The sequence below is a fragment of the Prunus mume genome, linkage group LG5 (assembly GCF_029339155.1).
Source record: "Prunus mume cultivar Tortuosa linkage group LG5, ASM2933915v1, whole genome shotgun sequence".
Classification (NCBI taxonomy): Eukaryota; Viridiplantae; Streptophyta; class Magnoliopsida; order Rosales; family Rosaceae; genus Prunus; species Prunus mume.
Window position 1 is genome coordinate 7,703,980 of NC_142702.1, and position 25,334 is coordinate 7,729,313.

Here is a 25,334-nt window from a genome sequence, read left to right on the forward strand (position 1 = left end):
TGGTGCAGAATTGGAAGGCTTGTTGCAGGGAAATCTAGGAATTAACATGGTGTTCATCCCGCCAGAGAAGTTCAAAGCAGAGAAGGACAAGAAAACACTGAAGGAGATGTTTTCTCCCAGAAAGCTTTGAGTGCAAGTTGGCGTATAGATGAGACACTAGAACAAAGCAAACACCTATCGCTAAGACAAGGCAGAATCGCCTGAAACCAATGAATGCTTTGCTTCTCCAAACCAACCAAGGAAATGGCCAATCACCTCAGACCTTTGTTCATAACAGCAAACTTTGGAGGTATTCCTATTCCCAAGGTGATGGTAGATGGAGGTGCAGCCATTGATCTTCTACCCCATAGATTACTAAGCAAGATGGGTAGAACAGAGAATGATTTAATTCCAACATGTTTAACTGTCACCAATTTCGCTGGGGGCATCACTAAGACTCATGGAATCCTGGATGTGGATGTCATAGTTGGAAGCAAAGAGATGAAGATTGCATTCTTTGTGGTAGACACCACTTCTAGCACTTACAATGCACTGCTTGGCAGGGACTGGATTCACCAAAGCTTGTGTGTTCCTTCCACCCTCCATCAACAATTAGCCTTTTGGAATGAAGAAGGTTACATGGAGATAGTAGAGGCCGACCCACGGCCATTTCTGCCCTCTGCCGTGTGTTTTGAGGTAAGGTATTATCATGATTACCTTGGCCCTTTCACCTTCCTTGGAGTCAACCAGAACGGCCGTCCCCATGGTGTCACGGCCCAGAGACTCATTCAAGATGGTCTAGCCAGTTCTCTTGAGGACTAGAATAGACTTTGTTCTAAACCTCCGAACTCTGATGTTTAGTCCCAATCAACAGGAAAAGGATCGAGCTGCAACAATCCGATCCATCACAAAAAGATTGTTGATATATTGGGAAGAAAAGAAGCTCTTCATACAGGATTCAACCATCAATATGGTAGAATTCACCCATGAGAGCACTGAAGAGCAGGAAGAGACTTTATAGGAGGAAGTACTAGACTTTGCGCCAGCAGACTGGATGATTCTTTGCCGAAGTGGAAGATCCTTTACAGGAAATAACTTAGGAATAGAAGAAGATCCAAGGCCCACTTTCATTAGTGCACTGTTGAAAGAACCACGTAAGAGTGAAATCATTGCACTTTTGCATGATTTTAGAGATTGTTTTGCCTGGCATTATCATGAGATGCCCTGGATGGACAAAAACTGGTGAAGCACAAGCTGCCAATCAAAGAGGGCTACATTCCAGTCAAACAAGACAGAAGAAGAATGTCTATGGACACATAACTGAAGGTCAAGGAAGAAATAGAAAGATTGCTCAAAGCAGGATTCATCAGGCTAGCCATTTATGCTGATTCGCTAGCCAATATTGTGCCCAGTTCAAAAGAAAGACAGGCAGTTAGAATCTGTGTGGATTACAGGAATTTGAATGAAGCATCTCCCAAGGATGAAGCTAGTAGATGGAGCTACTCATAACCAGATGCTGTCTTTAATGGATGGCAATGCAAGTTACACTACTACAAAAAAGGAAAACCACGACGGAATTCACCGTCGTATTCTGCTTTCAAATCGTCGTGGAATCCACCGACATCTTTTCCATAACCAAACCACGACGGTGAATAACCGTCTGTTAAAACAAAAACGCCATCAAAAATAAAACCGACGCCTTTGTGCTGCAAAAAGACATAAAAACAATCGAGGATGAGAATAGACGACCAACTCCAACAAAAACGTCGTTAAAAAGGAAACAGATGACAAATATAAATACGACGTCTTTACAATCATAATAGACGACGCTATTGACACCTACTACGCCACAACATTTCCACAATCGTCAGAAATAAATTTTCCACTTCAATTTTTTATGAATTATGACGTGGAAATAGATGTCAGGGTCATTAATTACGACGTATGTATTTACTTAGACGACGCTGAAATGAATAAACAACGCCGGTTCCAAATAAATGAGAGCCGACAGAATTTATACGCTCATATTTTGAAAATAAACGACGTGGAAAAAATGATGGGGCCATTAATTACGACACAGTAATTTATAAGGACGACGTTGTCATCTATATACAACGTCGGTACCATGAAAAAGACCGTCGTGTTTAATAATTTATACGTCTTCATTAAAAAAATTAACGTCGTCTAATTCATCTTAACGTCGACGAATTTAATGGACTTCAAATACCGTCGTGAATTCATCCTTTTCCACTTCGTTTATTAAAGAACTTACGACGTGGTAAATTCATGACGACGTCGTCTTTTGTAACGCTCAGTTAAAATTTCATCTTTTAGACGCCGGTATTATGGGATTGAGTCGTGTTATTTTGAATTACATGGCGGTTCTTTATGCTTGTCCGACGTGTTATCCTCGATTATCGTTTCACAATAGCGCCGTGGTTCTTCATTGTTACTTTGCTTTAAGACGTCGGTAAATATATTGCGGTCGTTGAATGCTCCAAAACGTCGTTATTTATTAGAACAGACGTTTGTTTTTCACATTTTTATCAAAACCGTCGTGTTTTGTAATCTGGAACCAGTAATTTTTGTTCTGATTGTTTTGTGGCCAAAACTCAGTATAAGGAAAGTGAAGAAATCACATTACAATATATTACAAAATTAATGTCATACACTGCCAATTAAAAGCATCATTCAACCCATATATCTTCACACCCATCTCGAATATTTTGACTCCCTAACTCAACCACCACTTCATCAAATGTGTCAACATTTGGCATCCCCTAGTAAATGGCTCACACTCAATTCTCACATCACCTAAGACATCATCACCAATAACATCATTATATTCTCTATTAGGCATTGATAACACTACCGACCAACCACGATGCATCGGGTCGTCAACAAAAAATACTTGTTTGACTTGAGAAGCCAAAAGAAATTGGTCATTCCTATGTCCAATTTTACTCAAATCTACAAGGGTAAATCCAAGTTCGCCGACTACAAGACCAGAAATACTATCAATCCAATCACACCTAAAGACTGGGATTGTAAACTTTTGGTAGTCAAGGTCCCAAATTTCTTGAATGACACCATAGAAACCCATATTTGAGAGAATTGGGTTTTTATCCTTGGCACTAGCAACTTGCATAGTATGTGCAAGTAAATAAACTCCACTATTTTGAGTTGTCCGCACATCATCTTGTGCCTTGATGTTGAATTTAATACCTTTAATGAGATAGCTCCTATATAATGGCACTGCCATGTTTGGACCATTGCTAGCCACCTTAAATTTTCTGATACGCCATGATTGTCTTCCTCATTAAGTTCACTTTGAACCTGCAAATTAATCATATAACTTAATTCAATCTAACATAGAAAGAAGAAAATTAAAAGTCCAATATGTTATTCAATAACATATACCTTGAAGCGTAGCCATTGAATGAAAGTGCTATTGTGCTTATCCTGCAGCCACTTTGTTTTCTTTCTAAATTTTGGATAAGTGGTCTGGATGTGGATCATATGTTGCCTACATGACACACAAAATTCAAGTATTACGGTCCCAAACATATAAGATAAACATAAGAAATAATTTAAAATGGAAACTTAAAGAATAAAACTCATACGTACTCGATATAAGGTAGGACTTCCTCCGTATTCTCCAAGACATATAGATGTGCTTGGTTCAACAAGTCCCAATCAACTACGCTCACTGTGCAACCCTGATAATGGCTTTGAAACTCCCATCTTTTGGCTTGAAGGCACTCCAACTGTACTAACATCGATAAATGCTCGGTACAAAACTCTACAGCTTCTTCAACTATATACCGCTCAAGCAATGCAACCTTCGGGACGAGTACGATTCTGAACATACCCCTTTAGCACTTTCATATATCTTTCAAACGGATACATCCATCTAAAATATATTGGCCCACACAGACGAACTTCTCGACAAGATGTACTACTAGATGAACCATGATATCAAAGAATGAAGGGGGAAAGTACTTCTCAAGCAAACACAAAGTAACTACTACATCTTCTTCCAACTTATCTAGCTTGGAAACATCAACAGTCTTTGCACATATAGCATTGAAGAAGAAGCACAAACGAGTTATTGCATACCTTGCAGCTTCTCCAAAACAGAACGAATTGCCACAGGGAGCAATTGTTGCATTAAGGTATGACAATCATGTGATTTAAGGCCAAGAAGTCTTGAATCTTGTAAAGATACAAGATTTTTTATATTTGAAGAATAACCTTCAGGGACCTTCATACCATAGAAAGAATTGCAAACCTCTCTCTTCTCTGCTCTTGACAAATTCCAAGGCCCGGGAGGCAAACGAGTACGTCTTTCTCCATACTCGGGTTGCAAATCAGTTTTGACCCCCATGTTCAATAAATCTAATCGAGCAGCAATCCCATCTTTATTTTTTCCAGGGATCTCCAGCAATGTACCAATGATACTATCGCAAACATTCTTCTCAATGTGCATAACATCTAGGACATGCCTCACAGGAAGGTATTTCCAATACTCGAGATCAAAGAATATTGATTTCTTCTTCCAACAAACTCTGTCACCATCTTCAACCATATGCAGCACTTCTTCTCCTGTTAATGGCTCAGAGGCGTGCCATATTCGTGTTTCCCATTAAAAGCTGCACATTGCCTCCTATATGGATGATTGATCGGTAACCATTTTCTATGCCCAATGTAACAAATTTTGTGGCCATTTTTCAACCTGTGACTAGGTGTATCATCGCCGCATATTGGACAAGCTTTATATCCTTTAACAACACAACCAGATAAGTTTCCATAGGCGGGGAAATCATTAATTGTCCACATTAATGCAGCTCTGAGTGTAAAGTATTCTCCATTATGTGCATCATACACTCCTCCAATCCCATCCCACAAAGATTTTAAATCATCAATCAAAGGCTCCAAGTAGACGTCTATATCATTTCCGGGTTGTTTAGGACCGGAAATCAATAAGGTCAACATCATGAACTTTCGTTTCATGCACAACCATGGAGGGAGATTATATGTAACTAAGATAACGCCAGAACTATATCTGCTACTTAGAGAATCAGAGGATTGAATCCATCGATGACAGAGCCAATCTCAAGTTTCTCGCTCATTACCAAACTCGGGCCATTTATCATCAAGAAGTTTCCAAGACGGGAATCTACTGGATGAGACATATAACCGTCAATTGATTTTCTAGCAGCATGCCAAGTCAAACTCTTAGCGGTCTCATGTGATCGAAACATCCTTTTAAACCTTGGAATTGGAGGAAAATACTACACCACCTTCGCTAGCACACCCTCTTTCAAGATTGAATCTTTGCCTTCCTTCCACCTTGAGATACCACAATTAGGACAATGAGTTAAATCCTCATACTCCTTCCTATACAAGATGCAATCATTGGGGCATGCGTGCATTTTCTCATAACTCAGCCCCAATGCACACAAAGTCTTTTTTGCCTCATACATAGAGGCCGGTATTGTATTTCCTTCTGGAAGCAAATCGCCTTGAAGTATCAATAATTCTGTAAAACAGCCATCACTCATCCCATATTTTGCCTTCAAATTATACAACTTCACTAATGCCGATAACTTCGTGTACTTTCTACAACCAGGGTACAATGGTTGATCTCCATCCCCAATCACATTGGCAAACTCAGGATCAGATCTAAAATCACCAAAATCATTATCATCCATCTCTATTTCTTCAGACACAAAACTGTACCTACTATGGTCATCATCTTCTTCAACATTTCTACTAGCATTAGTAGTCGCCTGTTCCCAAGGTTCTCCGTGAAATGTCCAATTCTTATAGCTTTGGTCAACTCCATTAAAGTATAAGTGATCCCTTATAATTCCAACCCCAAACAATTTCAAATTAACACATTTAACACATGGACAACGGATATGTGTGGTAGTTAGAAGATTTTCTACAGAAAAGTTCAAAAATGCTTCCACCCCTAACTCATATGCCTTCGATCTTCTATCCGAGTGCATCCATGACTTATCCATCTCCGACACTATACCCTATTATATATAATAAAGTGAAAAGGAAAGCAAAGACCATCACTATAGCAGATTATATAAAGTCTAATAGCAAGTAATATACAACATAGACGACGGTTTTTAAACAAAAACAGACGTATTTGACATATATAGACGACGGATTTTACGTCGTCTAATTATAACCACGACGGTAGTTACATAACACCGCTGTATAGAATAAAACGACGGTTTAAAGTAAAACCGCGTCAGATGCTCTGAAAACGCGTCGATATCCAGTTTATTTTCAAGATCCCAAAACCCTATTAAGAACACAACATAGACATGAAACCAAGCAAGAAACCAACATATACGTGAAACCAACATATACTAAGCATGAAAACAATAAATCCATTCCCAATTCAACATAACAGAGAGTGATTAAAAGATCCGACAAAATGAAATCCATTCCCAATTCAACATAACAGAGAGTGATCAAGAAAACATTAAACAGAAAATCCATGAACCCATACCTCCAACAACATTATTAACAGATCGCAAAACATATACCTAAAACCCTTTAACAAAACAACGTAATATATCATTCAATGAATTTACAAGGGGAAGAGAGGGTTTGTACTTACAGGTTGGCAGAGCTCACAGATTATGACCAAATTGGATTTGACACAGCCTGGCCCAACTTTGAATTAGAGATGAAGTGAGAGAGCGAAATGTTATGTTGCGCGAAATCTGACAATTTTAGGGTTCAGGGTTAGAAGTATAAAAATAAGAGCCAAATCTGAAAATTTTAGGTCCCGCGAATATTTTAAGAAAGCGCGCTTTTTAAAACATCAACCGAAAAAACACGCGTCGTTAAAATTTAACATTAAACATGACATTAAACATTACGGACGTCGTGGTAAAACTATGTACCACGCAAAATCAAAAAAGGCGTTAAAACTATGAAAAACCACGGCGGGGTTAATTAACTACCGACGTAGTAAACAATAATAAACGACTCACATGTAAACAAAACGTCGTTTAAAAGAGAAACGACGTCGGATTTTTCACCATACGACGTAAACTCCATATTCCACGACTCAATCACCGTCGTTAAAAGTAATACCCTAAACTTTAAAACCCTAAATTATATATTTGTAAAATTTAATTTTATAAAATTGTTTATGGTTTTACATCCTAATAAATAACAAACATAAACCCTAAACCCCAAAAATTATACTTTAACCATAAACCCTAATAAATAACAACCCTAATCCCCAAACCCTAAACCCTAAACCATCAAACTATGTAAGTGATGCTATGACTCATCAAAACAATTTTATTTAGGTTGGACATTTTAATCTTTTATTACACAAACTGCATTTTTTGGGTTTTAGGGGGAAGAAAATATATCAATGACTTCATAGGAGTTTAAGTTGAATTTTTTGAATTTATTTTAAATTTATTTTTAAAATTTTGAATTAAAAATAATAAAATATTCTTATGTCAACAACAAACCACGGCGGGGTTAATTAACTACCGACTTGTAAACAATAATAAACGACTCACGTGTAAACAAAACGTCGTTTAAAAGAGAAACGACGTCGGATTTTTCACCATACGACGTAAACTCAATATTCCACGACTCAATCACCATCGTTAAAAGTAATACCCTAAACTTTAAAACCCTAAATTATATATTTGTAAAATTTAATTTTATAAAATTGTTTATGGTTTTACATCCTAAGAAATAACAAACATAAACCCTAAACCCCAAAAATTATACTTTAACCATAAACCCTAATAAATAACAACCCTAATCCCCAAACCCTAGACCCTAAACCATCAAACTATGTAAGTGATGCTATGACTCATCAAAACAATTTTATTTAGGTTGGACATTTTAATCTTTTATTACACAAACTGCATTTTTTTGGGTTTTAGGGGGAAGAAAATATATCAATGACTTCATAGGAGTTCAAGTTGAATTTTTTGAATTTATTTTAAATTTATTTTTCAAATTTTGAATTAAAAATAATAAAATATTCTTATATCAACAACAAACCACGACGTTGTAAATAATAATAAACGACTCACATGTAAAAAGGACGTCGTTTAAAAGAGAAACCATGGCGGATGTTTCACCATCAGACGTAAATTCATATTCAACGACCTAATCACCGTCATTATAAGGTATTAACCTAAACCCTAATAAACGACTTACTTGTTCAAAAGCACGTCGTTTAAAAGCGAAACCATGGCGAAATTGTCATCAAAACGACGTCTTATGTACGTCCCATCACATCTAAATATCATTTTACGTCGGTTTTTTACATAATTATGTCGTTGGAAAGTTATTACACGTCGGTTACGCAATTTGTTTTTTCTTTTATATTATGAAAACCTCAACAAATTTTCAGGGAAAAAAAGGATGTATATTATAGACAAAATTTGGACATTATATATTATAGACAAAATTAGTACATATAAAAATATCAAGTGTTCCAAAAATCCTCTAATCCATATGAAGGCAAACAAACTCTGCCCATTCTTTCCTGACTTCATCAATGGCTGCTTGGGGGTATGGCGCTGATCTTTTCCCTTGGCAAACTGCAATCCATAAACAATGATTATTAAGCTTTACAAAATAAAAAGAAATTCAGACACATGACGCGTTTTTTCATAACCGACGTAGTATATCGATTCAACGACGGTAATTTTAAATGACCGTCGTTGATAATACAAAAAACCACAAAAAATGTTTCTGAAAATTTTATTCTTACCTTCTTCTCAAACTCCAAGGAAGGATCCATGATGATGTCCCTCATGAAGCGCATCACATAATACCCGCATTCGACACTGCTGGGTTGCTTTGGTGTGCCTGGCAGAGTTTTCCAGATTGGTGCTTTACGGCCTGGTCTGCCTATGTGGGAATTATAAATTTTTAAAGCATTCACGATGTTTTTGCCCTCCTCATCAACCACACGATTTTCCAGGCAGAGGATCCAGAAAATAGACGGTTTCCCTCTTTGCCCTCACAATCAGCAAGACCCAATGACGGCTGCACAAAAATAAAATAAAAAACGACGGTTAATATAAAAAGTCAGCACCAGAGGGAAAACGACGTTTATTTATAAAAACCGACGTATTATATAGTTTCACACGACGTAATAACTTAATCATCGACGTCATTATAAATTTATCACGACGATAATTAACTACCGACGTGGTTAGTTGTTTCAAACGACTCAATAAATAAATAACCGACGTGGTTAGATGTTTCAAACGACACAGAATTAGTTAAACAGTTTTATAAGTAGTCAATTAGTGAAAATCATACAAACAAAATCCTTTTAAGGAGACTAACCCTGGATTGTAAGGCATCATGAAAATCTGTTCACCATCCGCTTTTTGAAGTCGATGGCTACAATTCGTGATCGTCGCTTAGTGACCCATGGTACTAACTTGAGCAGGTCGATAAGCCAACCATGCTGCACATATTTGCTTCTCTCAAAACATCATATAAGCACCTAAATATATAAAACAAACGACGGTTATTTATACACAAACGACGTATTATACAATTTCACACGACGAACGAAATAGAAACAGACGTGATAACTAATTTATCACGACGGTAAAAAAAGAACGACGTGGTTAGTGGTTTAAAACGACGTAATAATTAAACAACCGACGTCTTATGATATAATGTTTGATATTTGATTAGGACAAACCTCATATATACGCAACCACAGTAGCCCCAATTTCTTCCATGCCGCAAACTGTAATATCTTCATGCAAGACGAAGGTACTTGATCCGCACCAAACACCTCCTTCTCAATGTTGAAGGTCATGATCTTCTCCTGAGGCTTTAGTGTCGCTTCCACATAACGACAAAGGGACTGTAAGGAAGATGGCACCTCCACATTCGAATAATCAACTACTTCATTACCCTTTTAAAGAAATAAAGCAAAATAAAAGGACGTGGTAATTCATTAAAAACGACGGTTTAAATTAAAAAACATCGTCTTATTATAATTTAAACGACGATAATTAAATACCGTCGTTTTAGATAACTATCGACGTCGTAGAAAATAAATTCCGACGTCTAATGTGAAAACAAACGACGGTTTAAAGAAAAATATCGACGTCTGAAATGTGAAAAACAAATTAAAAAGGCAAAGTTATGAGAATATACCTCCTCGTCATGCTTTTCTTCTTCTTGTTTTTCTTCTTTCTTCTCTTCATCATTTGTGTCTTCCTTTTGGCCTTCATCTTTTTTCTCTTTTTTTTCTTCCTTCTTCCCTTCATCTTTGTTTTCTCCTTTCTTCTCTTCATCTTGATTATCTAAAGCCCCAGATTTCTGTTTTAAATAATAAAGAAATATATATATAAGACAGATTGTACAGAGAGTAAAAAACATTAAACCAAAACGTCGTGGTAAGGCATAACCTAAGACGGTATGTAAGAATTATGGACGTCTTAAAATTATTAAACGATGGTAAATAATAAACATCGTGGTAATTGTATATTACGTCGTTAAGGACTAAAACCGTCGTCTAAAAACCACAAAGTACGACGTCTAGTGGCGTGTAAAACAAGTAAACTAAATACGACGTGATATTTAAATAAACACGACGGGTTTTAAAACGACGGGATTATAAAATCGTCGTGGTATGTTTTTAAAACGACGGGTTTATTCATAATAACGACGCCTAATGTAAAAAACAGAGAATTCAAAGTTCAGTTATGTTACCGCTTCTTCCTCTGCTCCCATTTTTGGCAAGATTATCCCCTAAATGTTGGGATCTCCTTCACCCTGCAATGTACCTTGCTTTATCGACATTGGATTTATGGGACTTTCTTTGTAGACCTTGGTTTTGAGAGGGGCTAGTTTTCGTTTAAGCATGCTTGGATCAAAATTGGGGATGAGGTGGGAAAGTTGACTTAGTAAATGTTCCCTCTCACCTCTACTAATTGTTTGGTTCTAGCTTCCATCTTCTTAGTCTCTCTTGAAGGACAAGTCTTACACTTTCCTTCAATTGATCAGCAAACTTTACCCTCTGTGGTCTAGGTAAATTGAAGAATTGCCTAGGGGAAATCCCAGCACCTACCCTCTTACTCTCCCTGGATGCTCGGGACCCAAAGCCAAGGTCAAGACATCATTACTGCTACACTCAGATCTGCCTTCACCACTTGTTTTTGCAATTCATCCTAAAACAAAGACATACAAAAAAGTCAGCACAAGAAAACACACGACGGTTATTTATAAACAAACGACGCAGTATATAATTTCACACGACGCACCAAAATAGAAATCGACGTTATAATATATTTATAATGACGTTAATTAAAACCGACGTGGTTAGATGTTTAAAACGACGCAATAAATAAACCACCGACGTCTTTTGCTGTAATTACAGAAAACAGAGTTGTGATTCCAGATTTAGATCTTTCACGACGTTTTTGAAAACATTTCGACGTAGTAAAATCATTGACATGACGAAAAAATATAACATAAGACGTAATAAGAATTATATATACACAGTTTAATAAAATTTTAAAACAGAGTGTGTAGGCTTACAATTAATTTTGCTTTTCGCCACCTTTGGATCCGGGATGTTACCATGTTTGTCCTGTCTAGCTTTCTTCCATAAGGTAGATCGATCAATTTCTACCCCAGGCATGGTTTCTCCAATTGATCCTCCAAACCAGCATATCCTTTTCGAGACAATCGATGATTGTACTTAAGTTTCTCCCTAATCATGTGAATGTTGAGAATGCACAGACTCAAATTCTTTGGATAACCTTGAAGCTACAAAGGCATCCCATTCTGCTTTCTATGAATTTATATACTTCAGGGGGTTGGCTTAATTTCTCCCTCTCCTTGATGTATGGAAGGATATAATGCCTCGTCAGTGTAGACTTGAAATCCTTCCGCATTTCTTGGCAGCAGAAGATAACACCGAGGTCTTGCCCTTGACCTACCACAAAAGCCATGTCAACGGCTTCCCAAATCGCTCCTTTATATCATTGGGGATTTCAGCCCATTTCTTGTCCACAAGTGGGACTCTGGAGCGTGCCAACACACCAATGTAGGATCTGCATCTCAGTATGTGCAAGGCCACATCCTTTCCCCCTTTATTGTACTCAACAACTGGCTTGATTTTCTGCAATTTTCTCTTCACAACACGAGGCATTGTGCTCATACCTCGACCTGACTTTGAATCCTCAGAAATTGTTGTCGGGCTGCTTGGTTCTGTCTCAGCAGATGAAACAAACTTCATCTTCTTCAAGGGCTTGTCTTGAGGAGTTACCATTCCAAGCTCCTTACCTCCATTTTTTTTGGAGCCAGAGTACTTACTTTGGTCTTGAGAAACCATGGTTACAGAATAAACAAACCTGCAAGTGAAAATATTTCGGGAAAAAATTAGAACACAAACGACGGTTATTTATAAACTACGACGTATGATAAGATTTTACACGACGTAATAACATAACATCAGACGTAATAAATGTTTAAAGAAGAAACAATATAAATGTTTAAACAACGACGAAACAATATTAAATAAGACGTAATAAGAACTTATTACGGCGATATTTACACGACGTCGTGATATTCATATTAACACGACGTAAATATTAATATACCGTCGTGTTATGGATATTCACACGACGTGAATAATAAGCTACCGTCGTATTTATAAGAAACCAAAAACATTTTTCTTTCTCTGTGAATGTTTGATTGCAGGTTTAATTTCTCTGAAACATGGTTTTTGTTTTTCCTAATTTGATAAAATACAAAGAAAAAAAGCTTTGGCATCTTTTTATAGACGACGGTATCTTAAAACAACGTCGTGGTATGAACATTCACACGGCGTCAATAATAAGATACCGTCGTCTATATAAGATACCAAACCCTACTTTCTTTCTCTCTGTATTTTATCAAATTAGGAAAAACGAAAACCATGGTTCAGAGAAATCAAACCTGCAACTAAACAAGCAAATAAAAATTTGACCGTCATTTTAAAAACAACTTAGATCAATTTTAAGACGACGCTAGGACGACTGACGAACCGTCGTGGTCTACATATTTAACCACGTAAATACAAAGCTACCGTCGTCTTATTTAGTTGAATTAGTTGTGTTCAAAGTTGAAACTTTCCCTCTCTTTCTGTGTATTTTATCAAACTTGAAAGAATAAAAATGATTTTCGCCAGAAAAAAGGTAAAAAGATTTTCAAAACAAAAACAGTATGAGCATGCAAAATAGCAACAAAAATAGTGAGAAATGAAAGCTTACCTTTGCGTGCAATGAAAGCTTTCTCTCGGATTTTGGTGTTTAAGTTCAGAGGCGACGACGAAGACAAGAGGAAGACGATAGGATACTCTGACAGTGCTCGATAAGGAAAAAGACGGAAAGTTTTCTCGGGAGATTGAAATTTTTCTCGGGTTTGGAAACAGTGCATGTGTAAGTCGTAGACGAAAAGTTGTATATGTATACAAACCGTTTCATAGTAATAAGACGGCGGTTTACATATAACGACGACGTATTAATAGACAAACTACGACGTTAATTTGAACTTATGATGTGGTACATAATACGACAGTAGTGTTGTAGGTACCGCCGTAGTAAACTCCTAAATAAAAGTCGATAACTCAATATCTCGCGTCATGGTAGAAATATTTAACACGACGGTTGTTTTAAATTTACGACGTGTATTTTTATAATATACGTCGTTTTATTGTAATATACCGACGTGGATAACACTAAACTAAAACGACGTATTATTTTTTTCGCGACGTGGATTCGTTTTTACACGTCGTTATGTGTAATATAACCGACGTGGATTTTATTTTTTTATTATAAATATAATTTTTTTCTCCTTTTTCTTATAGTTTATTTTTCAAAAACAGTGCCTTATACATATAGTTTTTTTTCCCGAGGAAATTAATGTTCTAGAATTTATAAAGTTTCTTTTCTAGGTGACTGATTTAAATCAAATAAAAATATAAAACAACGACTGTTTTTGTTATACCGTCGTTGTTTCTTGTCGTCTTAAGTAAGAAGAAAACGACGTAATGTATTTGTTACCGACGAGGATTATTTTTGTTAAACGTCGTTATGTGTAATATAACCGACGTGGATTTGGTTTTTTAATTATAAATAGGGTTTTTTTCCACGGGTTCTTTCAGTTTTAGTATTCGATTAGGGTTTCAACTTCTTCTTGCCCCTTTCTCTGTCTCACCTCATCTCTTGGGAGGCAATTGTTTGAATGTTGGTTATCTGTGGCTGATTGCAAATCTGATTGCAAATCACCAATTTTCAATAAATTGTCTCACTGATTGCAAATCTGTGGCTGCCGTCGTGAAGTTTTAGGAGGCAATTGTTTGATGTGAATGTGTGTGCGCTTGTGTAGATACACAAACGCACACGCATCATTCACTTCCAAAAATTGTCTCTCTGATTGCAAACTGAGGTGCCGCGCCAAATTTCAGATGCAATTTTTTGATGTTAATGTGTATGTGCGCTTGTGTATCTCAAAGACACAAATACACATACATCATTAACCTCTAAAATATTATCTTCTGTAAGATTATGATGAGCAAATGAGTTCCATCTTGTAAGATTTCCTAACCCTTGTGATCTCGAATAACTGATTATGTCGGGCGGTTTTCTATATAAACCGTCGTGGTTATTTCAATTCTTGTCGTTATAGATCTACCGACGAGGATAACAAAATCCAAGAAATAAATTGTTAAAACAATTTTATTCTGACGACGGTTTAAATATAATGTATGATGTATAAAGTGGACAAATACGACGTTAAATTCTATAATACATCGTTATATGAAAACCCCAACTTGGTAAGAATTAAAGATGTCGTCGTAGAAATACGAGAAAGACGTCGTTATATTTACCTTTGCCGTAGTTGTACATTAATTTAATATGGCGGTATTTTGTATTTTACCGCCGTGGATTTATTTGTAATTATACGGCGCCTTATACGAAAACTTGGTCGTTAGCATTTTGGTAAAACGATCGCTTTTTTGAAACCGCCGCCTTTACTTTCTACGCCGGTCGGTTCATAACTTCCGCCGTTATTTGTTGGCTTCGATTTTACCTCTTGAAAATCCTATTTCAATAAGACGTCGGTTTTTAAATTAAGTACGTCGTGTTTTATGAACAGCCATTTGAAACTCCATTTTTTAGTTGTCTAATGTGTTATTACACGGCGGTTTTATAAAACCGTCGTCTTTTAAAAAACAACGACGGTTTTCACTTAGACCGTCGTGTTTTTCTGGTCGTCTTTTTCACTTTTTGTAGTAGTGTTACAATCAGATTATGGTGGTAGAAGAAAACATCCACAAGACAGCCTTTATGTGCCCAGGACATATAGGTGCTTTTGAATACACTGTAATGCCTTTTGGCCTAAGAAATGCAGGAGCTACTTATTAAAGAGCAATGAATTCTGTTTTCCATGATATGATAGGACATTCTCTGGAAATGTATATAGATAATGTGGTACTTAAATCCCCAGAAGAAGGAGATCATGTGTCAAATCTAAAAAGAGCCTTCCTAAGGATGAGACAACATAAGTTGAAAATGAATCCCAAGAAATGTGTCTTTCGAGTCCAGGCAGGAAATTTCTTAGGCTTCTCGGTCCACCAAAGAGGCATAGAAATTGATAAAAATAAAGCCAAATCCATCATAGAAGCCCTACCACCCCAGAACTGCAGAGTCTCCTAGGGAAAATTAATTTTCTAAGAAGATTCATATCCAATTCTGCAGGAAAAATACAGCATTTCTCCTCCTTGTTAAGATTGAAACAAGAGCAGACATTCAAGTGGGAAGAGCAGCATCAACAAGCTTTTGAGGAAATCAAGCATTACCTCTCAAATCCACCAGTTCTTTCCGCACCAAAGAGAGGCAGACCACTCAAGCTCTATGTGTCTGCATCAGAAGTGTCCATTGGGAGTCTGTTAGTTCAAGACAACAAGGAAGGGAAGGAACAGGTAGTCTACTAGCTTAGCAGAATTCTGACAGAAGTGGAAAGAAAATATTCTGCAATTGAAAGACTTTGCCTAGCCTTATACTTCACTACTATAAAGCTCAAACACTACATGCTGCCAAACACCATCTACATCGTCGCCAAGATAGATCTAATCAAATACATGCTAACAAGGCCAATGTTGAGAGGCAGAATTGGAAAATGGACTTTGGCCTTGATAGAATTTGCTTTCAGATATGTTCCTCAGAAAGCTATCAAAGGACAAGCTGTGGCAGATTTCCTAGCAGATCATCCAGGAGAAGAGATTGAAAACATGGACTCTTTGGATATAGAAAATGCAGATATACTAACTAGAGCTCATACTTGCCTTAACAATACTATCTATTTAGCTCATCTTTCACCCTAGAAGCTGTACTTTGATGGATCAAAGACTGACATAACTTCTGGGGCAGGAATTGTTTTGGAGGAACCACTTGGAATCAGACACTGTTATTCTTTCCAGTTAGATTTCTAGTGCACCAACAACATGGCAGAATATGGAGCTTTAATTATAGGACTTGAAATGTTGGTGGAATTAGGAATCCAATCTGTGGAAATCCTAGGTGATTCTATGCTTGTATTAAAACAGATTGCTGGAGAATACAAGTGTCTAAGTCCTTCTCTAGCTATCTATCTAGTGGCAGCCAGGAACCTTCTGACAGAATTCAGAGAAGCTACTTGGGAACATATCCCAAGAGAAGAAAACTTTGCAGCAAATGAATTGGCTCTGCTAGCAACAGGTATACAAATGCCTGAGGACTGTGTGCAAAGGATCATCAAGGTAGGAAAGAAGAGTCTACCATCTATTCTGACCAGAGGAATGGAGATAGATGTCAATTCTGCCATAATCACCGAAGATGATTGGAGAAATCCTATCATAAATTACTTGCAGTATCCAACCTTGCTTTCTGAGAAAAGAGTCAGAATCATGGCTTTAAACTACCTTATGTGGAATGGAGATTTGGTCCGAAAAAGCAAGGATGAGGTACTATTGAGGTGCCTTGGGAAACAATAATACATGAAGGTTATGGGAGAAACTCATGAAGAAATCTGTGGAGCTCGTCAAGGAGGAAGGCAAATGTGCTGGTTAATTAGAAGGTATGGCTACTTCTGGCCAACAATGATGAAAGATTGCATTAACTACTCCAAGGGATGTGAAGCTGGTCAAAGGCACGGCCCAAACCAGTAGGAGGTAATAAGGAAGATAGAGTTTGAGTAGAAACCTTAAAAAAAAGAAAAAAAAGCAAGCTCTGAAAATATAGGTTTTCAAATGAACAGGAACTTTGGGTTTAAATTTCTTTTAAAGGCTCGAAATCGGAGAGGAAGAAGACGACGCGACACCTGATGATGACTAGCTAGTAACTAGATAGTAACTGAACACTTTCCCACGAAGTCTATTTCGTGGTAGACAGACTTAATGGGGGCATTGTTTGGGCCCAATTTGACACACCCAGTCCAAAAGATTAAAAGCCCATGTCAATTTTGGGCAATCTCCAGAAATACACAAACAGTCCAAAAGCCCAAAATCCAAAGAGGCCCACCCCAGAATCTGTCAAAAGGTGGCAAATAAAAACTTGGGCCCCAAAAAAGAAGAAAACAAACCAGCCCTTGGTTTGATTCCAAAAAAAAAAAAACAGAATGGGCCCAGCATGATTAAAGAAAGGAGAAAACCATCAAAACAGACCCACGTGAAATCTCTTTTTCTCTAACCTTGAAAAAGTCAATATTTTCAACTGGGTTGATAAAAGTGTTAATCAGAAAATAGGCAAACTAGCAGAAGACATCTGTGAAACTCTGCCAAGTCAAAAGATCAAATCCCTATTTATATGTATAATATATTCAGAGATATTTCTTCTTCTCCAAAGAGTGTGATTCTCCCAAGAGATAAGTAGGCTATGTTCTCAAACAGAGATAAGCAGGAGAACAGGGAGTTGTTCAAAACTGGAAAATCAAACTAACCATCACGTTTTGAGTTCTCACAAAGGGCAGTTGGCATTAGAAAGGGGTTAGGTTCTTTTCAAAATACAAGGAAATGATTGCCATAGGAACAAACTGTTGAAAGCCTATCTGCCAGAACTGATAAAATCTTTTTGAGATCTTTTGAGAAATTTTACTGCCCATTATTAAAAGAATTACCCTACTCCAGAAAACATTTCCTATAAATAGAAGAGAGGTTGAACAGAATAAAGGAACACAACAGAAAAAAAAAACAAAAACAAAAAAAAACAATCAATCAAACAACCAAAAATCAGCCAAGGGCAAGAAATTCAAAATGATCACTTGATCATTAAGAACCTTCAAACAAACTGGAGTAATCAAAAGCTCTATCTCTCTCTCTTTCTCTTAGAATTTCCAAGTTCAGACTTAGAGAAAAAGTCATTCAAAATGAGACCTCTCTCTAGTTACAAATTTGGTTCAGCAAAAGCCAAGACAAGCAGAGTTTTGAGTTTTCACAAATATGAAAACCTCAACAAATTTATGGAAAGCCCTGACCAAGCAGTAACAGGTACCATAGTGCGGTCCTAGCCAAGAATCTTCAAGTCCACCACTTATGCCTCGCTCAGATCAAGAAGTTGCAGTTCCGCCCATTCAAAAAGCCTTCCTGGCTCGAAGTAGATTAAAGCTCGCCAAACTCAAGCTTTGATATTGATTTGCACCAAGCCTAGCAGTTGAAATTGCCCATAGTTCAGACCAACACGACATATACCCAGCAGACCGGATCAGAGATTTCTATCTAGGCAGAAATGAAATTCCAACCTTCTTTTTATCTTTCTAGAGTTCATTTTTTCCTTCCAAGTCTTGTAAAGGGTAGTTCTGCCTAAAAACAGCCCTCTTTATTATCATTTATTCTGGTCAGAACTACCAATCTTGTACTATGATAAATTGTGAAGTCATCACCAGTCTGAGGCAAGAAAAGAACTTACTTGGGAGATATTCCTCACCCAAATTCACAATCACTTGTTTAGAAATCAGTAACTTAGGGCGCAAGTTATCAATTTTTAAGAAGTCTGCTAGGATTTTTATTACTAGCAAGGGCACGCGACACCAAAGAAAGTCGACTTGTTGACTACCAATGGTTTCTGTGGTGGGAAACTTTACCCTTCCATCACAGGAGTAAAAACGAAACGGGTGAACAGTTCTTCTCTGCTATCTTCTCCAAGGTTACGTGTTGATTGTCTCGCTTAATTCTCTCGGATTTTGTCTAACTCTATTTTTTGTTTTTGAAATGTCAAACTCTATTTGTATTGGTCGTTTATTATTAATATCCTATCGCAGTTGGTTTAAAAAATGAAAAAAAAAATATTTGATACAATCAACACCTTCCTACGTGCATAACATGTATAATTACACCAGTAATTCATGTGGAAAAATTCATTTGACAACAAAAAAATATATTTAAAACTCATTTGACAAATGAAGACTTGTTGTAAAGTTAGTGGAGACCAAGTCCACATGTTGGACAGAAGCATCATGATGCCTCTCTTTTATTTGCCTATAAATAGGCATCCTTACTACTTGCAAACACACTCAGAAAACCAACGGATAAGAGAACCCAAGAAGAAAGAAGAGAAGGAAGAAAGAGGGGGAGTGAGAAGAGAGAAAAAGAGAGCAGATAGAAATTCTCCAAGAGAGAAAAATCAATGAGTCATAGATGTTGTAAACACTGGAGTTGTAGCCCTCCTTAAATATTGTGCCTTATTTACTTTACGTGCAGCTTAATATTCTCGCATATTCCAGTTTATTTTACAACACATTATCAGCACAAGAAGCTCTCAGGTATAATTTTATATGCTGCACTATTATTTATATTACTAACCATTCGAAGGTGTGGTGGGAAGCCTGTATTGGTTTCAGGTGACGTGATATCCTTTAGTAGACTAGCACTAAGGATTTTCTATACTTTTCTAATTATATATATTAGTATAATAATATTATCTTATTTTATTGCATCTTGGTGTTGATCATAACCCACCCAAAAAAAAAGAGGGGTGGAAAAATTTTCTGCAGCTTTTAGTATGATTGCTAGAAGTTTTCTAGCCATACTTCTATATATTAGTTTAATAATATATTAGTATATGATATATTATATATTTTAACAATCACTTATATACTTTATGTATATATACCTATATACATATTCGGTGATGGTTTTATCCTCACATTTATTTATTTTTACTATATGGTGTAGGCTTATTACCCATATAATAGTATTTATTTAAACAGTGTGGTGCGGGTTTATTGTCCACATAACTGCCTTTATTTTTTATTTAAAAGTATGAAGTATAATTTAAAAGTATGGTGTAGAATTAGTGCCCATACAAGCACATTTACTTTATCGCACATTTACTTTATTATTTAAAGTATGGTGCGGAATTAACGTCCATACAGTAAGCAATTTAATTTATGAATTTATTTTACCGCACATTTACCTTTATTTAAAGTATGGTGCGGAATTAATGTTCATACAGCAAGAAATTTAATTTATGAATTTATTTTACCACACATTTACCTTTATTTAAAGTATGGTGTGGGTTAAGGCTTGATGATTTTGTTCCATCTTAATTTATGAATTTATTTAAGCATATTTTTCTCCCTCTTGATGATTTTGTTGCTGACCCTGTTAATACTATCTCAATGGCTGTAAGAGATTGGGTTAAGGCTTCTCAGGCGAGTGTTAAGATGAGTCCTAAAGCTCAGCTTTTACTTAGTTGGGAGCCTCCTATTTTAGGTATGTTTAAACTGAATGTGGATGGTTCTAGGAGAGCAACCTTAGGTTGTATTGGTGCTGGTGCATGGGGCTACTGGCAATTGGATCTGTGGTTTTGCTCCGAATTTAGGCAAGGGGCAGATCCTTGAGACTGAGCTTTGGGGCTTGTATTTTGGGCTGCATTTGGCTTGTGATAAAGGTATCTATAATCTTCTTATTGAGATGGATGTTGAAGTTGTTGTTTCCCTTGTTCAGCAAGTTGGTACCCTGAGTTGTCATCCTCTTGCTGCGTTAATTAAGAGCTGTTGTGGTCTTATGAGGGGTATTGGCAACTGTCACCTTGCTCATGTTTATAGAGAAATGAATGTTGTAGCTAATTGTATGGCGAACTGGAGCTTTAACTTGGATTTGGGGGTTAGCTTTTGGATGAGGCTCCGTCTTGGGTTAGCTTCTTTTTGGAGGATGATTTTTTAGGAGTTTCTAGGCCTCGCCTAGTCTGTACTAGTTAGTTGGTTCTTTTTGGGGTCTGTCCCCCCTATCTCATAAAAAAAAAGTACAGTGTAGGTTTATCGTCCATATTAGCAATTTATTTACAAGCAATTTATTTTATGAATTAATTGTGTGGTACGATGAGTTTTACAGCATACAGAGATCAGGACCAGAAGTTTCTTGATCCTCATCATACAACTACATCAGGACCTGAAGATCCTTGATGATGATAATGATATAAGAGCTGGCAGTCTCTCTGGTACTATATTTGTAAACAAGAGATCGGACCTGAAGATCCTTGATCCTTGACATGTAAATAAGGACCTAGAATTCTTTGATAATGTAATAGTATTGTATTGGTTAATAGTGTCGCTGCCCACATGAATAGTAATTGTACTGACAAATGCATTGTATGCATGAATAGACACGTATTCATGACTTGATGAATAGTACCGTATACATGAATTGTGATGTATACATAAATTTTAACCATTTGGTTAAACCGTCACTATATACGAAAGGGAACCTACAATTCCTTAAACTCATGGATGAGCAATTAAATGAGTAGCTAGAAGTTCCTCAAAACATGGACAATTATGTAAGGGCTTGAAGTCTCGAAATATGTATGGGAAATTATAAAAATGTCCATACCATGAAAATATGCGATTTTGGCCTGAAGTTCAAAATCTGACAATATTGAGAACCTGAAGTTCCAACAATTAAATGGATAACCCTTGAGGTATTATTGCAAATTGTGGTACACAACATATTTCTTTGGCATAAGAAAATGATGAATTTAATAAAGTTCAATTCTGTTATAATCAACACCTCAAGGAAGAAATATATTTTGTGAATTCTAGTTGTTAAGAATACACCGTGAAGTGGATAATATCAGGATAAACCTCAAAGGATGAATTGACGCTCCCCACATATTTTGGTATATTATATGAATTGGGCCGGAAGCCTATGGATCCAAATATATGAGAGATCTAGAACCTGAAGTTTTGGGAATATAGTAGTTAATGCTCTTCACTACTATATTGCAATATTATCATGGCTTTTATTCAGTTTATATTTCATGCCCATTTGAGAAAGGCAAATAAATTTTCTAGTTGTGTTCAACCCGGACTAGAAGTTTCGGACTCACATGCATTAAAATATGTAATTTGAGAGATTTGATGTGGTTATTTGAACCTATAACGCACAAGGTTCCAAACCGTCATTTTGAAAAGACATGAAAACCACTAGTGCAAGTTTAAGAATGTACCCAATTATTATAACAGGAATGGAGCATACAACAGAAAGATTCTTTTCACTTGCAAGGAAGGAGTAGACTCTGTAAAATCTATAAAATTCTATTATGTTCTGGAAGCCTCTGAAGAAAGAGGACGGCGCCTCTTAAGCTTAGCTAGAAGCATCTCGTAGTCTCCCAAAATCTTTTCATTGGAAATCTGCAGCATGTCAAGCCTTGTTCGAGTATCAATGGAGTATGAACTCACCAGTTTCAACAAGGCCTTATTTTCCTTTTAAGTTGCTCAACCTTTTGTTGAGACTAATGAAGCATTCTCCAAAGAGACGAATTTTCAGTGTTCAGCTCCTGAATCTCGTTTGCTTTAGCATGCAAACGATCAACCATGTTAAAAACAGAAGCAGCACTTTGGATACTAAAAGCTATTAAGTCATCAATAGCCTATTCGTCAGACCTTTCATAATGTTAACAGATTTCATCTATAGGAGTAAAGAAATTCCTAGCTACTATGACAGCAGTCATATCATTCATCATCACAGAATCATTAACCGTGAGATGAAGATTTTGGGATACAAAGGATTAACGCCAGACTTTGGCATCACATGTTGTTTGTGGAGCAACATTTAAATCAAAATGATTTGGGCGAGAAGAAGAGGAAGTCATTTTAAGAAGGTTTTGAGGAAAGTCTTAGAAAAGTTAAATTTTCATAAAATGGAAGGAAGTTGAGTTGAAACGCAGTTATTTCAATTAGGCTTTACAGAGGCAATATCTATAGACAGAAATGTGGTAGCGTATCCAGGTTCCAAAACTTCACACGGCCTCCATTAATGTCTGTTGGCACTTTAAGGGTTCCAAGGATTATTTTCGTCAAAGCCGATTTTGCTTTGCGGATTTCAAGGGGTTACTTTTTCAAAAGTATCTCGAGAACCTCACAATTTTCTGTAGTTAATTTGAGATTCACCGGATCAAACTGTTCCTCTAATTTGTGTATAAATATGTTAAAAAATAAATTTCCTTTACAAAATACATCCAGTTTTCTCCATATCTAGTGATGCAATATCCACTTGTTTTTCCTATCCGTGAGCTCTCGATGTACTTGAGAAGCGAGACTATCTCTGATCATCCATTTAGGAAGCAAGATTATCCCTGATCACGTTTCAACGAGATCAGGGAATTGTGAGGACGACCACATGCTCTAATCTCCTAAAGTTCTTCTAAGCTAGGAGAAATGAGAGTTTGTTGTCTGTTACCTCACTAGTTTCCTTCCCTGAATTCTTACCTACCTTGCAATCAATATCACAATTCTTTGTATCTTTTCTTTCTTTTTACAATTCTCTGTTCATAAGGAATTTTGTTTCTTTAGAACGAAGATCTGAAGAACAAATCCAAGTAGTGAACCTAACACTGAGGGTTATTATTATTATTTTTTTTACAGAGACATAAGAATTGTGATTTTTGCTCTTGCGGGATATAACTAGATCATCAGGCATTACATTGTATTTACTGAGCTGATATGAGCTTGAATGATATTTGAGCAAAGTTTCTCCCACCTAAGGACGTAAGCAATACTTGTGTTATTTCATGCTTGTACTCTTATTTTGATATTTTGTAGGACAACCTTAAAGGTAACCAAATGGGGAGATAAGACCATTCCAGAAGAACGCCGTGCAAAGGACCATTCCAAAAGAATGACTTGCATTATAGATCATTCCAGGAGAATGACTTGTATTATGACCATTCCATAAGAATGGCTTGTATCATTCGGATATGTATTCATGAATTATTAATGCAAATTTCACAGATTGCAAGTTGGATTCATTGATAATACACTGCATAGATTAAAGTCCCATAAGAACAGAACATGAGTATAGCAGTGATCAATATGATGCACACCAATTGCGTAGCAAATGATATGGATTGAAGTCCCGGAGGGACAATCCATTAACATGTCAATATTAATACGGTGCACGCCTAATGCATAGTAAATTATATGGTTTAAAGTCCCAGAAGGACAATTAATTGACATGTACGTATTAATATGTGCATGCCTGCAGCATAAAAGATATATGGGTTCTAAATGTTCCAACTCCCTGAATGGAGATTATCCACTCCCTACTATAAAATAATGCTCCATTGGAGGTTAAGATCCACATTCTCACATAATTCATCTTATAAGAGATGTCTGTCTGGAAAGAGACAATAAAAGCCCTCTTGAGTGGCTTGGGTAGCAAAAGCAAAGAAATGCTATAATTAATGCATGCGAATGCACATGAGAATAGTGGGATCATGAAATGATGAATGACATTTTTTGATTTTGGAGTAGCTAATCATCAATGGGTTGTGTTGATTGGAACCATGTTCTATTATTAAATGTCGACAATATCATTGGCCAAAAATGGAAAGAGGCAATTCCACTACGGATGAGAATGAATGTGAAAGAACAAACCCATAGCACGAATCCCAAAAGATGTTAACACCGAAGGTTATACATGGGTTTTCGGAATAAAGAGGAATATACTCACTTTATATGACACAATTTTTCTGGTAGAAACAATGAATGTTGAGGTTCTCCATATTTATAGATGCAATTGTGCCTTCTTATTGTACATTTACGGAGACCAACATGTTATCTTTAAGGGTTATGCATATCGCCAGAAGCGATTCCCTAAAGGTGTACAAGCAAGACAAAATAGCTGGATATAAAGCTATATAATGTGTTATTAAAGTGTAATCCCTTCAATAAAATCCCTGAAGGATTGTAATTGCATGAAGCAAGTCTCTGAAGGACATGTGCTTGGAGCACAAATTTTGTACTCAATATTAATATGTATAAATTGCCTCAATGAGTGCATTAATTAT

At 36.6% G+C, this 25,334-nt stretch overlaps 1 protein-coding gene across 1 annotated transcript; it reads left to right on the plus strand.

Moving 5' to 3' along the window:
* The first annotated feature begins 243 nt into the window (after positions 1-243).
* On the plus strand, positions 244-801 carry LOC148916787 (uncharacterized). Its single transcript, XM_089052286.1, has one exon. It carries the CDS (start codon positions 244-246, stop codon positions 799-801), a length of 558 nt encoding a protein of 185 aa, XP_088908412.1.
* The last annotated feature ends 24,533 nt before the right edge of the window (positions 802-25,334 follow it).